Genomic DNA, 16,459 nt, shown 5'->3' with positions numbered 1-16,459 from the left:
ATTGAGGTTCTTAAGTAGCCTGAGTAAATTATATTTAGAATTTCAATTCTGAAGTTGGTTATCTCTCCTTGTATGTTACCCTTCCATATACTACTCTAGTGCCAATTCCTATGATTTCCAAAGTAAAGCAATATTACACTAATCCTTCCTGCCTCTTGTGTTATTTAATCATTTTCTAATCCTAAAATCCATCAATTTAAAGATTGTAAGACACTAGGGTAGAAATTGGGAGACCATGAGTTCTAGACCTATCTTAGACACAAAACACAAAGCCATCTGGGTAACCTTGAACCAAACTCTCCCTCAGCCTAAGAAAGAGGCAGTCACAAACCATTAATGAAATCTTATTAAGAAAATTGCAGGGCTTTGTCCAGGAAATCTACAGCAGTCTAAAACTGACTTGAATGGACCAAAACAAACAAACGTTTAAAACAGGTACTGACAGCTGTTTCCAAACAAATGCATTTTTGCAAAAAAAAAAATCTCTTTGAAAATCCAGTACATTATTATTTATTTATGGGCTTTAAAAATTATTTTTATGTACACAACAATGTGAAATCACAATTGCCAGTTCTTTACTGGTATTGCAAAAAAAATGCATATGTATCAAGTTCTTCCCAGAATTTAGAGTATGGTAATGTATCAACACAGTATATGTGTAGATCCAATCAGGGTAGCCTTTTGTAATGACAGATGGAAATTTTGTCAATACCCAAGATTATATTATTTTTTCTGGCCTTTTTATACATAATTCAAGGTAATAAATACACACACACATTTATGGTCAAAGACCAGGTCAAACAAATATATATTAGTCTTTCCAAAGTGATGTCCTTCAGAGGTGGTGCCTAAATAATTAACAGAAATTATGGACAATGTAGTCCAAGCCATATGGTGAGCATTCCTAATTTATATCAGATAATTCTACAAGATTAAACAGACACAATTTTGTTTATACAAGTACGCTTGTATATTTTTATCAGTTACAGATTGGTCTGCTAATATTTTGTAAATTGTATGGATTGCTGCCACCATTCTCAATTCCTTTTATAGAGATTTAACTGTTTATCATAAGATCAGGGGGATCAATGTTAAAACTAAGAAGGTTAATATTTCAGGAGTTTTAATTTTCTAAATGGTTTGTCATTTTCATTATTTGGGGGAACTTTCAAATGAATTGTTACAATGAGATATAAGTAAGTTATTTAGTTTTACTTACTGATTACAATAGATTTATATGACTGCCTATCTCAAATATGACCCTGCGTGGCTAACAATGTTAAATATACACATATATGTATATATATTACATACATAACAAACAAGTACAACAAATAAAGAGAAACCACAAAAACATAGTTAATGCCACAGCTTTCCCAAGTTTTTGTCTCTTCTCTCCCCACCCCTCCTCTCTCTTTACAATAAAAGCTGAAACAAATAATTCATTAAGTCTCTCTGAAATCCTTCATCCTTCTTCATAGTAATGGGTTTAAACTAAGATTTGCTAGTTATACCCGCTTCCATTGGCATACATCAGTGGAAACACTATGAAGATTAGCAAAAGCCAAGACCTCTAATAACAACTGTAAGGATGATTTAATATTATTTCATAATGTCCCTATTTCCAAGGTTCAAAGTACCTTTTCTAAAATAGCCTAAAGGACATCCTCAACAGACAACAGAGAGATGCCAACTATCTCTGTGAAGGACTGAATCTAGATATTTGCCTTTAACAACAGAGATTCAAGAAACTGCTTTTGATTTTAATAAATCTACTGACCAATTAATACATGAGGAGAAGAAGCGATTAAAAGTAGTCCAATGAGAAAAAATTATGTACAATGATCACAGAATGATAACACATTTCAAAACAAAAAGCAACACTGGTTGGGTCAGTAGTACAACTTGATGAAGGAACACTTGGCTGGATAGGCTGAGTATTGCTAAGGAACATACTATAATATTATGTTTCAGCACATCATTACTTTTGTTAACCATAAGTTATTTTTATGGTAATTGTTTTAAAATGTTTTTAGTAAATTTAATTTGCACTTCAATGTGGAGGAGGATGTGTGTCATAAAAAACAGATTTTAACCTCAGAAATTTCTCTATTACTTTATAAATTGAAGCTTTATATTTTGCATTTCTTCTTTCTGTCATAATTTTCACCACTGGCACCACTTATTAAGGAGTAATTCCTCCTTACATGTTTTTTTCTCTCTAAATGCTCCTTTTGAGAGGAAAATAATACAGCTGATAGAAAGCAGAAACAAATTTCTCAGTTTTTTCTTCTTCTAATTTTTCTGTCTTTAAAGTATATATAAACAAATAAATACATTATTTTCTGATACAAAAGAGCTGAGCAGGCCAGTCATCACACCCCTAACTCCTGGACTAAAATATAATGTAATTGGCTACGTCAGGTTAAAAACAACCAAACAGCTCTCTCTCTGTTTGTGAGTGAGCAAAAAAACCAAAAGAAAGTAATTTATACTTACACTGCTTAACATGTGTAATAATAACATTTCTTACTCCCTGTAGACAATGCTACAAACAGTAACCCTATATTCTTGGATATCTGCCATCTTGGACTTCAGAAATATATTGTTTCTCACACTGGAAGAGAAAGAAGAATTTTGCAAGATGTGCAAAGAATTAGTACAAATGAACATTCAACTGAAAACCAGGGCATACAAAACCTTCGCCCGACCAATTCTTGAATACAGCTCATCTGCATGGATAATGGACATTAATACAATTGAACAAGTCCAGAGGTATTTCACGAGAAGAGTACTCCACTCCTCAGCTCGCAATAGAATGCCTTATGCCTCCAGGCTTGAAATTTTGGACCTAGACAACTTAGAACTACGCCACCTACGTTCTGATCTAAGCTTAATACACAAAATTATCTGCTACAACGTCCTACCTCTCAATGACTACTTCAGCTTCAGCCACAATAACATACGGGCAAACAATAGATACAAACTCAAAGTAAACTGCTCCAAACTCGATTGCAGAAAATACGACTTCAGCAACAGAGTGATCAACGCTTGGAACTCATTGCCTGACGCTATTGTTACATCCTCAAATCCCCAAAACTTTAACCTTAAACTGTCTCACCATGATTCCTAAGAAGTCTGTAAGGGGGCGTGCACAAGTGCACCAGCGTGCCTACCGTCCTGTTCTACTGTTCCCATTTATTCATACTCATTTATTATGTATATATTTATATCTGTTTATACTTATATGTTCATATGTTATATTTATACTTGTATCTGTTTTCTCATACATTGAGAAACTAAATAAATAAATGACAAACTAAAATAAATAAATAAATGCAATGAGGGGAGTTGTAATAATGTCTTTTTCTACTGCACAATAAGTGTATCATGTCATATTCTTCAAAATGTAAGGCAAGTTTATGGTGTTTTCCTTGCCTTAATTCATTCAGCAGAGTGTGGTCTTTCTAATTCAGCATGTTGTCCCTTTGGTATTTCTAGCTATACAAAAGGCAAAGGAGGGAGGCAGGGTCCTGTGGAGAATGGCCGAGAGCAGAAAGTACTCCACAGGCTTAATGGACTCAGAGAAGCTGAAACTCTACCTGCCCCATCTCACCCTGAAATAAGAATATTAGATTGAAAATGACCAACTGGCCCCCTCTGGTGGCATTGGAGGTTAACATTCTGCAGATTGCAATTTTGGGAGGGAGGGAGAGAGGGCGGGAAGGAAATGAAAACTCAATACTGAATTAATCTGATTGCCTGAAGAAGAATCAATTAAATGAATCAGAAAGATTTAATATCAGAGAGAAGCAGTACTTAAAAGGTATTTTAGGAAAAAGGAGCTCGAGTTGCAAATGTTGAACACATTTTAATTTGTATTAATTTTGTGAAAGAGGCCATTTGTTATCCATGAGGTAGCTACATGTCTCATTCTACCTGCTTCCTAGATTATAAATTGAATTCATGTAAGAATAGCCATAATTTGATTCCACCTTGCATAATAACTCATGCAGTCACACAATTTCATCCTACATTCTGGATCAGAAATGGGATGAGGTAAGATTTTGTATATTCTATTTTGACATTCAAGGGGAAAAAAAACACGCATCACAACAACTAAAAATAGGGCTAAGGTTTTTTAATCATGATGAATTCTATTTGCAAAGTCAGCTTTCTAATCTTATTCACAATAAGGTTTCTAACCTTTATTCACAATTATTCTAGCTTTAATGGAGAAACCAGTTCTGTTCAAAAGGTATTGTATTTATGGAGATATATGAACTCCCAGATCACTAAGGATGTATTCATAAGTATATATTGTCCCATGATATTGTCACTGACTGTGGAATCAACCCAAGGTATTGCCATGAAGGTCTGCAACAGCAGGGTTTGAAGTATCCTTGACTCAGTAAAAGTATGGATAGTTCTCATTTAATTATCATGACTGGGACTGGCAACTTTGTTATTAAGCAAAGTAGTCATTAAATGAAACATCACACTGCATCAAACTTATGACATCTATTTCACTGCAATCATTAAGTGCCATTATCATCCACTGCCATTAAGGATGACATAACATGACCACAACTTACAACCTATCGCCAGTTTTCCTAAGGAGTTTGCTTCTCATTTGTAAGAAGGTCACAAATGGAAACTATGTGACCAAGGACACTGAAACTGCCATAAATGTGTGCTGGTTCCAAGTGCCTGAACTGTGATCCCACAATCACACTGAGATGACTGTAAGTCTGAGGACCAGACCTAAATCTACTTTTTTATGTATGAATCATTGTTAAAAGATGCACTTGGAAAGTGAAGATTATGGGTATAGCTTTTCCCCCTCTTCCCAAGCAAATAAATCATTTTAAGGGTAATCAACTTGTTCAACATTTTGCTCCACCAAAGGCACAATTAGAAGGAAACAGCAATGACTATAAAATGGTGCGAAAACCAAACATTTCACAGTTGCCAGAATGATGGTTCTTCTTCCAAGTACTATATATAAAATGTGTGATAAGATGTTTTCAGAGCAGTGTTGCCTTTCCCAAAGTAAATTCCTCCTGCTGCTCTAACAGGCTGATAGGAAGTAAGGGGAAGCAATTGCTTCTAACAGCAGGTCTGTGATATTACAAGATATTTATTCCATGCTATTTACTCTCCATTTCATAGAAGCACTTAATGAAGGAGAAACAATTGTGCAAGTAGTACTTTGTGGAAACGTGATATGATATCTAGTTTGCCTTGGAGCGCAAGGCCTGGAACACACAGGTTATAAAATCATTCAGCTAAATAGTTTTCAAACTTAAATAGCTTCCATTGGTAATTGATTACCAATTCTGCTTATAATGCTTAGATTGGCTGTTTGGACTGTTTTATATGTGGCATCGATCCAATATTATTCCAAATCCACACTTTTTCCTGCACCAGGTGACAATCTATCTTTTCTGTACAGAATAACAAGGAACATTAAAGAGAATGGCTCTTTTTAAAAAATAATCCTCTGTTTAAGAGGGGGTTAACCTTTTATTGTCAGATGCTATTGTCAGACTTCTCTTGGTAAATGTCCCAGAATCCCAAAGCTACAGTAAAGCCATTACAAAATAATTTCAAAACTGCCATGTGTTAAATGCCCATTTCTGCTGTCTCCGTGGATAATCTTTTTGGTGAGAATGGGATGGTTTACCACTTATGTGACAAAGACTTGGGAGGTACTACAGAGTAAACAGTCAAATAAGAAACAGCATAGTGCATAGTTAGATAGTGGATGTCCAGAAGAGACCATCTCCCAATTTCTCAGGCTATAAAAGAGACAGGTGAAATTGATACTATATTTGCAAAATTGATATTGGCCTCGTGGAGTACACCAGATAGCAATAATAAGTGGGTGAGCTAATTCAACATTATTGTAAAGCTACATTGACAGAAACTTGCAAACATGAAAATATAATACCTGTGCTACTGCTAACCTTCCCTGTTGAAATACACCTTCCACTGCCTCTTCTTCTCTTCCTTCCGTCTCTTTGCTGTTCTCTATTTACATGAGGAAGCAAGGAATGCAAATGTAAAGCAAAATTTAGCATTTAAAAATAAGGGAGAGGGAGTCATTTGATTGATAAAAAAATAATATAAAACATAGGCGTATTATTTTCTGTGAAACTACTTTATTTTATTTTCTATAAAATAAAATGGGAAGAATTGTCACAATCAGTTTTCCAGCTTTGTATGTATCCATAACAAATATTAAAAAATATGGTTCCAATAGACTGCTAGGTACCTACTTGTATTCCCTGCTACTGGATCAATGACTAAACCATCCGTCATTTTGTCAGCTGGAAAGATAACCGACTAAAATCAAAGAAGCAAAGCAACCCAAATGCAGGATTGTCTCAGCCAGGACAAAGTACAGTAGCATGGTCCCTTAGGTTCTGTTAATTAACTGAGGAGTGGTTCTGGGGAAATCTGGATGCTTAATGGCTTTAATTATAGAAAATGCACCGGATCTTCATTTTAGCAACACAGCACAAGTTTAATTGCCAGGAATACAAACATAATTTAAAAGGGCATTTTCATGCTCCAAAGGTCAGTGAACCTAAAAGTAGCTAGCCTAAATTGCTTTTAATTTAGTTTGATTAGGTGCAGAGCTTCCTGTGTTGTTCCTAAGGAAATGGTTTGCCTTGTCATGCCCTTGGGTATATAAGGAATCCTTGTTGCTGGATGCCAGATCCTCTCATGAAAAGCAGCTTGACCAGGTAGGCTCTCAGATTTCATTCATCTGTCAGGGGATCAGATTCTACACTAAGAAATAATGCTGTTGCTCAATGACCCTTTGGAAAAGGGAAGAAAGCGATTTGAAATAAAGAAATGGCAGTGATGATGAGTGTGATGTAGATGGGCTACTTAATTGTTATCCAGATTGATATTGCTCCTCTTCTAATCTTCCTTCCCCAAGATAGTGTCTCCATGACATTCAATTTTTTAAAAAATCTAAACCAATTTTCTTTCCTTAAATTGAATTAACATTTGACTGAACAAAATTCGTGCAGCAGAATTTCTCAGCCTGGCAGGAGTTAAACAATCTTTCCACAGAGTAAATATATCCTATGGTAGGTAATGATGTCCTTATAAAGGAATTTAGTTTTGTGGCCCTTAGTATCATTCAGTAGAATAAGCAGATGGGTTCTAAAGGTCAGAGGGCTGGTTTGTTCTCATTTAAAACAAACAAAATAATCATCCCTAATAGAATGATTACCCATGAGAAACAACAGCCCACAGTCATCTCATGACTAATGTACATGGAACAATACTATATCCCACAATTTTACTACTTTTTCCTTTGTTGGAAAATGTTTTCCTCCCAAATGTTTGAGAAAATGCTTTACAAAAGTGTTGAAGTTTTGATACAATACTGATGTGAGCAGTTTCTACATCCACAGAATGCAGTTTGATATTTCCTCCCCCCCCAAACCAAATCTATGCCCTTATGAAGCAGAAGAGCATCACATAAGTGCTATATGGTGGTGTCTGTAGGAATATACAGTAGCTCGCCATGTAGAAAGATGATAAACTGCTGATAAATATGTTTGGCTGTAAGTACTGATGAGGACAATTCTAAGCCTCAAGGCAACAGTCAATCTACCTCTCCATTCTACACACAGAAGACAATACTATTTCTACTGGAATCTTATTTTTAATGTGGGCAAGGGAGTAGTCTTTTATTTCATCTGAAATTCATCACTGGATAGGGTGGACTTCAGCTGCCAAATTCTCAGTTGGCTGAGATTTATAGAAGTTAAAATTAGCACAGCTGGAAGGCACTAGATTACAGAAGGCTGGTTAGGAGTACAGTTAGGAATTCAAGAAAAAATGATCCTAGAATCTGTGGCACCTGCTTCATTCTGCTGACTTTAGATGCAAATGTATATTCTCCACATAAGGTTGCGTTATAATTCTGTACACAATTTCTGAAAATTGTATTTTGGAAGATTCATAATAGAAGAAATTCCTTTCAAGCTCTGGTTCACAAGAATTTCTTTCTCTGTTTCCTTTGCTTTTAAATGGCAGAACTCCAGTTGTGAACATGGTAGCTTTCAAAGTTGTCTCTCTCCTTCTGATCTCTCTGGGTTTTGTGCTGATGGAAGAAAATGGCACCAGGTAAATACACAAATAGGGATGCTTTGATATTCATTTTTTTTTGCCAATTGCATTAGTAAATTACCTCTGTGTCAATATTGAACAATCAAACTCGATTTCACTTTTCTACCCATCTAGTAATGCTCCTCATGGTTACTCAAATATATTTCTATATTACATGTGTAAAATATGTTTACAAATGGCTATGTTCACCCAACATATTTAATCAGGGCATTTAAAGATATAACAGCTTCATCTGTATCTATAAAACTCTCAGTCTGTAATCTTCAATTGGGCAAAATGGTGCACCAAAGGGCAACAATTTTTCAGCCAAAGGGGGATAATGCATAGAATGCATCCAAAATTTGTACTCATGATCCCTGTGGGATAGAAATTTGCCAAAATGGGGGCCACTTCAGTGCTGTCGCTCTGCTAACTGAAGTTTCACTAGAGTGGTCCTGTCCTAGCTCTCCAGAGGCTTGGTAGATTGGTCCCTCCATCATCTGCCCAGAAGTTGAAAGTTGCTCCTATAACATTTCAGACAAATCTCTTCTTAAAACCTCCAGTGAAGAAGCACCTTCAACTTCTGAAGATTAATCGGTGTTCCACTGATTAATTGTTCTGTCATAAAATTTCCCTTTGGTTCTAGATTGGTTCTCCCCTTGATTAATTTCCATGTGTTACTTCTTCAGGTGCTTTGGAACAGCAGTCCCCAAATTTTTTGGTATTAGGGACCAGTTTTGTGGAAATTTTTTCCACAGACCGGGGAGGATAGTCTTACATGCTACCCGGATCCCATGCATGTACAGATTAAGCTTCACTAATTTATACAGCCTAGGTTCTATCAGGCCATGGATTGGTACTGGGGGAGGGGGAGGGGGGGATCCCAGCTTTGGAAAATAGATTGACCCTCTCTTTTTCCTGATACCCCTTATATATTGGAATCCTGCTATCACTTCACCCTTAGTCCTTCTTTTCATTAGACTAGACATAGCCAGTTCCTGAAACTATTCTTTATGTTTTAGTCTCAAGTCCCGTAATTATCTTTGTTGATCTTCTCCACACTCTTTCCAATTTCTCTGCCTTTTGGAATACAGAATTTTGTTTAAGACTATAGGAAATCTGCAGATTGTTTCTTGTCACATTGAAATATTGACTTAAATGATATTAAATTAAAAAGTTATCATCATCATAATTATTTATTATTAATTAAACTTGTACGCCAACTCTTAACATTTCTAGGTCTCAGATTTTAAAGCTGAACTGAGATGGTTTTCCAAATAATCATTTGAAGTTTTTTGAATGGTTTTCTCTTTTGGTACTTCCCCTGCATGCATTCCTATTATGACAAACTATGTTGAATCAATAAATTGTTAGAAGACTTATCTCCCTAAATGGAAAAGAGGAATTGATTTCTCACATACATGCAAGTACATATTTGATTAGGGTCAGTCACTGTGCTCAACATACAGGGCTAGTTTTAGCTTATCATGCAGGGCAAACCCAATCAAATAGCATTTGTTCAAGAAACCATAGTTTTACAGAACATATCTTGACACAATATGTAAACTTGACCCATGTCTTTTCTTCTATATTCTTAGGGAAAATCTAAGAGACTCCACGTTTCTGCAAAGGCGATATTCTGAGGGAACTTTAGCAAGTGATTATAGTCAAACTTTGGACAACATGCTAAAGAAGAACTTTGTGGAGTGGCTCTTGAACCATAGGGAAAACAAGAATGAGTAAGTCAATATCACAATTTTTATTTATTCATCCAGGATAAGAAATATATTAATGAATCTGTAGCTTGAAAGATTGAGTGCACACATAAGAAAAGGAAAATCATATAAGAAGATCATTATTGTTTTTCTACTTTATAGCAGTGTTAAAAATGAGTTATTTGAATATACTGTAAATATGCCCAGTAACATTGGAGAAATGAATTTAAGACTGACTTCAGCTATAATGTATGTTCAGTACCAATCTTCCACAACTTCGTGCTGCAAATTATGTAAGTCTCCATCCATTATGATATTTGATCATATATCTAGATGTTGGTATGAAGTATTTTTTTTAATTGTGATTTGTAAACCAAAAATTAACAAAAGCCGACAGTGTATTTCATGTGTACAATATGCTTTTCTTTTGTAAAAAAAAAGTTCCCCAGAACTTAGCAAGCTAGTTAAGAGTAGGATAGGCATATAAGTTATTTGCAATTTTTCTGGATGTGTCTATGAATGGACAAAATCAAATTTCCAATTAAAATTATAAATGACTGAAATCTTGTGCAATTTTATAAAAGAATATGTGACATGCTAGGGCTCAAATTATAAACATTTTAGAAACTTTGGCCATCTCTTTAGATCTTATTTTATTTTTTCATTTTGGCATGAATCATAGTATCCATTGCTTTAATCTTAAGATAAAATCACTCACGCAGCAAAGCCATTTTAAACTCTAATTAAAATAATGAATTAGACTTAATGATATTATAGTGGGGTCTCAAAAGTTAGATGGCCTTGCAATTACCTCTTGATAAATTTCTCAACTCTTTACCCAAAATTCTTATTTAAACAACACTACTGTCCAAGGTCTATATTACATTAATTCACCTTATGAGTACACCAAGAAATAATTATTATGAGTTCCAAATTATTATTATGGTTCCAAATTACCTCCTGATGTAATTAATTGCTAGAAATAATTCATTTATATAAAGAAAATGAAATGAATATGTGAAAGGTAACCTTGGCATTAGTTCAGATTTTCTGGAACTCTAAACTAAGTTTCAGTCCTTAGGAAAATTCTTCAAGGTAAACCAACCTCTAATTATGATTAAGTGCTGTAACTTTACAAAATATTCTTATCGAATACTATACTGAATATATTTGAAAGAAAGAAAGAATTTACATATTTTTAGTATGGCTTCATGGATAGAATGCCATGTTAATGGACAAAAATTTCTGCTGAGGTCACTTTGATTCTTAAATGGAATAACCTCTTTGGATGCTATATCAGCTTTTCAGAAATAAGAGGGAACTTAATATGATAAAATCAGAGGGATAACCAGAAAGACAGATAAATTTTTCAGAACCGAAGTGATATAACAAGGACAGATAAAATATAACCCATAGACCAGATGTTGCATAAAGTTTCAAGGGTGCCAATCTTCTGAGCAGTATTGGTACAATTGTTATTGATTTTAACTAAAAATAAAATAAAATAGGTATCCTAATGCACATGTATCCTTAACACATTCCTTAACTTTTAAAGACTCTTGGACCACAAATGATATAAAAATTTCACTGTATCCATCCTTGAAGGGATATAATATAAATACCATTCCTACTTAAGTATTTTATTGTTTTAACAAAAACCCAAAATCTTAAACAAATATTCGCCCAGAGAAAAAAAAGAATCATCTGTCTGTTCTACACTGAAAGCAAATAGTGAAAATTATACTAGAGGATTGGATTAAATGCAGAAAAATGCAGGTCTGCATGCAGAAAAATATATTTAAAATATTATTCCAAATATTCTATTGTGGGAATAGCATTAGATGGGATAAATATGTTGCTTCATTTAACTCTTAGTTAGAACTGAATATAAATTAGTATATATATATATATATATATATATATATATATATATATATATATATATATATATATATATATATATATATAAAGCACTTAGAATTCCCAAGTTAAACCTTTTGTACCCCTCTGCACGACAGAAACAAACTTGAACCATCCAAGAGAGAAGCTGATATTACAATGTCAGATGAAAAGAATCAAGGTGATGAAGCTGAAAAGACTCAGGAAGCAAAGGACTATGTTGGATGGCTTTTGCAAATCATAGGAAAGCAGAGGTGAGAAAAGATAACCACTGAAGATTTTATTTTATTTTTATCACAAGAGAAGTGTTTGTATTCCAGATTAAAAACAAAACCAGCCTTCTTAAGTAACCATATTATTTCCAATTATTTTGGATTACAATTATTGTAAACCTCAATCAAACATTAGGAAAGATAAACATTGACTGAGGGAAATCTACGACTGCAATAATGCATTTTAACCAGTTCACTATAATGGCTTTGAAAACCCTGGACTACAAACTACAGTGGCTGTGATCGCACAGTTTGGTTAAGCAAAAAAAAAAAAGCAGGAAAGACTAAAAATAACATGTCATAAAAGTGAAGAATACAACTCACTTTTTGTATATTTACTGAGACAATTTAACTAGGCATAAACTCCACCTTTGCTATATACAAAGCAATGGTAACAGTTTTAATTTAGGCTCTTGAACTGGTTTTTTTCCCCTGCTGTACAGATTAAGTTTGATGATTGTAACCAATTACAAATTGGTATCAATCTCTTCTAAATGCTGTAGACAGAAATAGCTGTCAAGTATAAAATTCTTATGAAATGCCTTAATGGGCTCTGTATACTAGATACTGGCCTAATATTTTTGGTTGCCTAGACAACTATGAAATGGGGGGGGGGGGAGGTTTCCCCACAGCTCCATCCAGCAAATTAGTAACTCTTTCTTTTATTTGCTTGTCTTGGTCTCTGAGATTCCAAAGTCTTTGTCTTGTAGACTTTCCTTTCCAATGGATTCAGATGAATGGAAGAACATCCAGAGGCAAGAATTTCTGGTGTGGCTGATTTTTGCTGACCTCTGTAAGCTAGTGTGAGTAAATCACTCTTTTATTCACACCTTCCTTATTCGGAAGACTAGGACCGTACCAACTGTACATAAAAACACATGGTAGTTTTCATGGCTGTTTCACTGAAACACAAAAACACTATCCTGTCTACTGAGGGGGTCCACAGTCAAAATATATGTGATAGAATTTCTCAGGTATTATTCACTGTTGCTAGTCAGTAATTATATATTTATTGCAGATAAATATACAGATATATACAGATATACAGTTTATTGTAATTATTTGCAGAAATTTCATTTAACCAATATAGTGAAACTATTCAAATGGAAAATTTTGTTTGGGATCTATAAGTTATGTATTAAAATGGTTGTACTGATCATACGCTGTCTTTTTTTCCTCAAAACATCAGGCTATTACCAAACTAGATTTTTCACCATCTTCATTTATAACTTTTCAGGATTCCATAGATCCCTAGAGGAAGAAGCTGGATCTACTTTTTCTTTTTTAATTTGAACTTTCTATTTTGTACCCTTTATTAATGAGTTTGCCAATGCTGACAATGACAATAAATGATTTATTCTCAAGCCAATAAATGTTTAGCTTGTTATTTAATAAGAACAGAAATGGGGATATGAGACTTCTGATGGGAACCACAGTACTGGCCATTAATAGTTGCCATTGTTTCCAGTCAGTATGCTCACAGAGCTTGTAGTCCAACAAAACAAAAGAACATCTGGTTGGAAAAGGTCATTATCTGTTAATTGGTGAGCTATTATAGGCTGTGTATAAAATCCTGAAAGAGGTTCACATTTTATTTCTAAGTCATTCAATGATTTGAGGCTTCTAACTTTCATCTCAAACATAGGTTTAGATTTAAACAACCAATCTGAGGTTATATATAATTAAGAGTCAAAGCCTTCAATTATCCCGATAAATAAAAATAATTTGGAAGAGAAATACAGTATTTTCAAAATTGGGAATTGCAGATAAATTTGCAAATAAGCAACAAAAATCTCTAATTCTCTGAATGCTGCAATGAGGAAAAGTTTAGCTTCTGCAACTCCAAATAAATGGAATGCATTTCAGGATATGTATTGTGTGAAAGTAGATTAGTACAGCCTCTTCTTCCTCAACTAAAGTTGCAGGGCTTGGCTTTGTCTCCTGGTCTCCTTGGACACTTGAAGGGAATCTAATGTCAAGGATAGGATGAGGAATATAAAAGGAACACAAAACAAAAAGGCATAGAGGGCAAATGGTGAGAAAGAGATAGCTTATTTGGGGGTTGTCCTGTCACTAGAAGAAATGAAGCAATTAGTGAAGATGCACCCCCATATGAGTCTGAACTGCTGGAAATGCAAAAAAAAGAGGGAACTTTCTTCCATATGTGGTGGTCTTGTACAGAAGCTCAAAAATATTGGCAGAAAATTAGAAATTGGCTGGAGGAAATGACAAGAGAACAGATCGAATTTAACCCAGAGTCCTTTCCATTAGGGATCTTTGATAAACAACTACCAAAAAAAGTGAAATATATAATAATACATATTTTGACAGCGGCCAGATTGGCTTTTGCACAATGTTGGAAACAGCCTCATGTTCTATCAGAGGAGATGATTATTCAAAAAACTTTAAGTTGTGCAGAAATGGACAAATTAACCTTGGCATTAAAAGATAAAGACACTTCAATATATTATGACAGCTGGAACTGCTGGTACAAATGGATAGACCAAAGATAGATTTCACATTAAAAGGCAAAAGAAGATATGATAGAATCATAGTAGTGATATGCAGATATATGCAACGATTGTGTATATTGCATAAAATAAGGATAAAAAGGAGGTCTCACAAACTGTTGAAGATGAAAATGTTTTTAATTGTTTTCTATCTTTTTCTTTCTATTCTTTATTCTCTTTTTCTCTCTTACACTGATGTATGTGTTGTTCGTCTATTTTAATTGTAAAATCAATAAATTGTATTTTTTTTAAAAAGAAATGAAGCATGCTCACAACAGCCTGGAGCATTCAAAGTACATTCAAAGTCTAGTTGCTAAGTGAATCATGCAGTTGTAAAACAAATCTGGCTTCCCCCATTGCCTCTGCTTGTCAGAAGGAAGATTAAAATGGTGATCACATGCCCCCAAGACAGTGCAACTGACATATATATATATATATGACAGTTGCCAAGTACCCAAATTTTGATCATATAACCACGGAGATATTGCAATGGTTGCGTGTGAATATTGATCATAAGCAGTGGTGGGATTCAAATTTTTTTTACTATCGGTTCTGTGGGCGTGACTTGGTGGGCGTTGTGTGGCTTAGTGGGCATGGCAGGGGAAGGATACTGCAATATCCCATTCCTTCCCCATCCCACTAATCTGCTTTCCATTCTCTTGTTCAGGGAAACAAAAGAAGACTCAGCGGATCAGCTGGGACTCAGGAGTCAGAAAATAGATGTGGGCAGGGCCAGTCAGAGGTGGTATTTGCCAGTTCTCCGAACTACTCAAAATTTCCACTACCAGTTCTCCAGAACTAGTCAGAACCTACTGAATACCACCTCTGGTCATAAGTCACTTTGTTCTGTGCAATTCAGTGCCAATTTTGGACAGTCACCAATCAAATGGGTCTAAATCAAGAACTACTTGTACAGATTATATATATCTTGAAGATGTGGGATAGTTTATACAAGGAGAAAAATAGGTTTTATTAGGCATAGCTAAAGGAGTCAAGGCAGGAAAGTACCATTGTCAAGGAATAATTAAATACAAGGGGGTTATACAATCCTATAAACATTGTCGTAAGCATGTTCAACAGTATCCTTCCCCAGATTGGCACTCTCCAAATGTGTTAGTTTGAAATTCTCAATGCTGGGAGGTTTGGAGCTTAAGATCCTAAAACATCTGTAAAAGTCTACAGCTCTAGTTTAACAGAGGAAGACAATCAAGATCAAGTGAGGTACTAATAACACTCTATAAAGCCTTAGTAAGACCATACCTAGAGCTCTACATCCAATTTTGGTCACCATACTATAAAAAAAATGTTGAGGCTTTAGAAAGAGTGCAGAGAAGATCAGCTAAGATGATTAGATGACTGGAGGCTAAAACATACAATGCAGGAACTGGGCATAGCTAGTCTAGAAGAGAAGGACCAGGGGAGACATGATAGCAGTGTTCCAATATCTGAGGGGCTGCCACAGAGAGGACAGGATCAAGCTATTTTCCAAAGCACCTGAAGGCCAGACAAGGAATAATGGATAGAAACTGAACAAGGAGAGATTGAACCTGGAAATAAGGATAAATTTTCTAACAGTGAGAGCAATCAACCAATAGAACAGCTTGCCTTCAGAAGTAGGGCCACATTTTATTAAATTACTCCAACATTAGTTGGATTCACACAATACAGTGAAATGTATGTATGTATGTATGTATGTATGTATTTTGTCAAGCAATTATAACAGGTATAAGTATAAACATAGTTATAAATACATGAAATGTATATATATAAGAAAAATAAAAAGAAATAATAGGACAGGGGCAGTAGGCACGTTGGTGCGCTTATGCACACCCCCTACTTATTTTAATCTCTCACGTTACAAAAAGTAACACTTTCTCAAAATTCTCGAAGACTACAGCTGCAGCCCATTTTTTTACTTATTGAAGTT

At 34.8% G+C, this 16,459-nt stretch overlaps 1 protein-coding gene across 1 annotated transcript in view; it reads left to right on the top strand.

Annotated features, from left to right (window-relative positions):
• Positions 1-12,829, top strand: part of GIP (gastric inhibitory polypeptide) — a 29,912-nt gene extending 17,083 nt beyond the window's left edge. Inside the window, exons 2-5 of the mRNA XM_087917208.1 lie at positions 8,065-8,154; positions 9,735-9,875; positions 11,870-12,004; positions 12,733-12,829. Coding sequence (XP_087773334.1) covers positions 8,065-8,154; positions 9,735-9,875; positions 11,870-12,004; positions 12,733-12,829 — 463 coding nt within the window. The remainder of the gene's footprint in view (positions 1-8,064; positions 8,155-9,734; positions 9,876-11,869; positions 12,005-12,732) is intronic.
• The last annotated feature ends 3,630 nt before the right edge of the window (positions 12,830-16,459 follow it).

The sequence above is a fragment of the Pseudonaja textilis genome, chromosome Z, assembly GCF_049901715.1.
Source record: "Pseudonaja textilis isolate UNSWEBS1 chromosome Z, rPseTex1.2, whole genome shotgun sequence".
Taxonomy (NCBI): domain Eukaryota; kingdom Metazoa; phylum Chordata; class Lepidosauria; order Squamata; family Elapidae; genus Pseudonaja; species Pseudonaja textilis.
The sequence above is the reverse complement of the archived record's forward strand: the minus strand, read 5'-3'. Positions and strand labels throughout refer to the sequence as shown.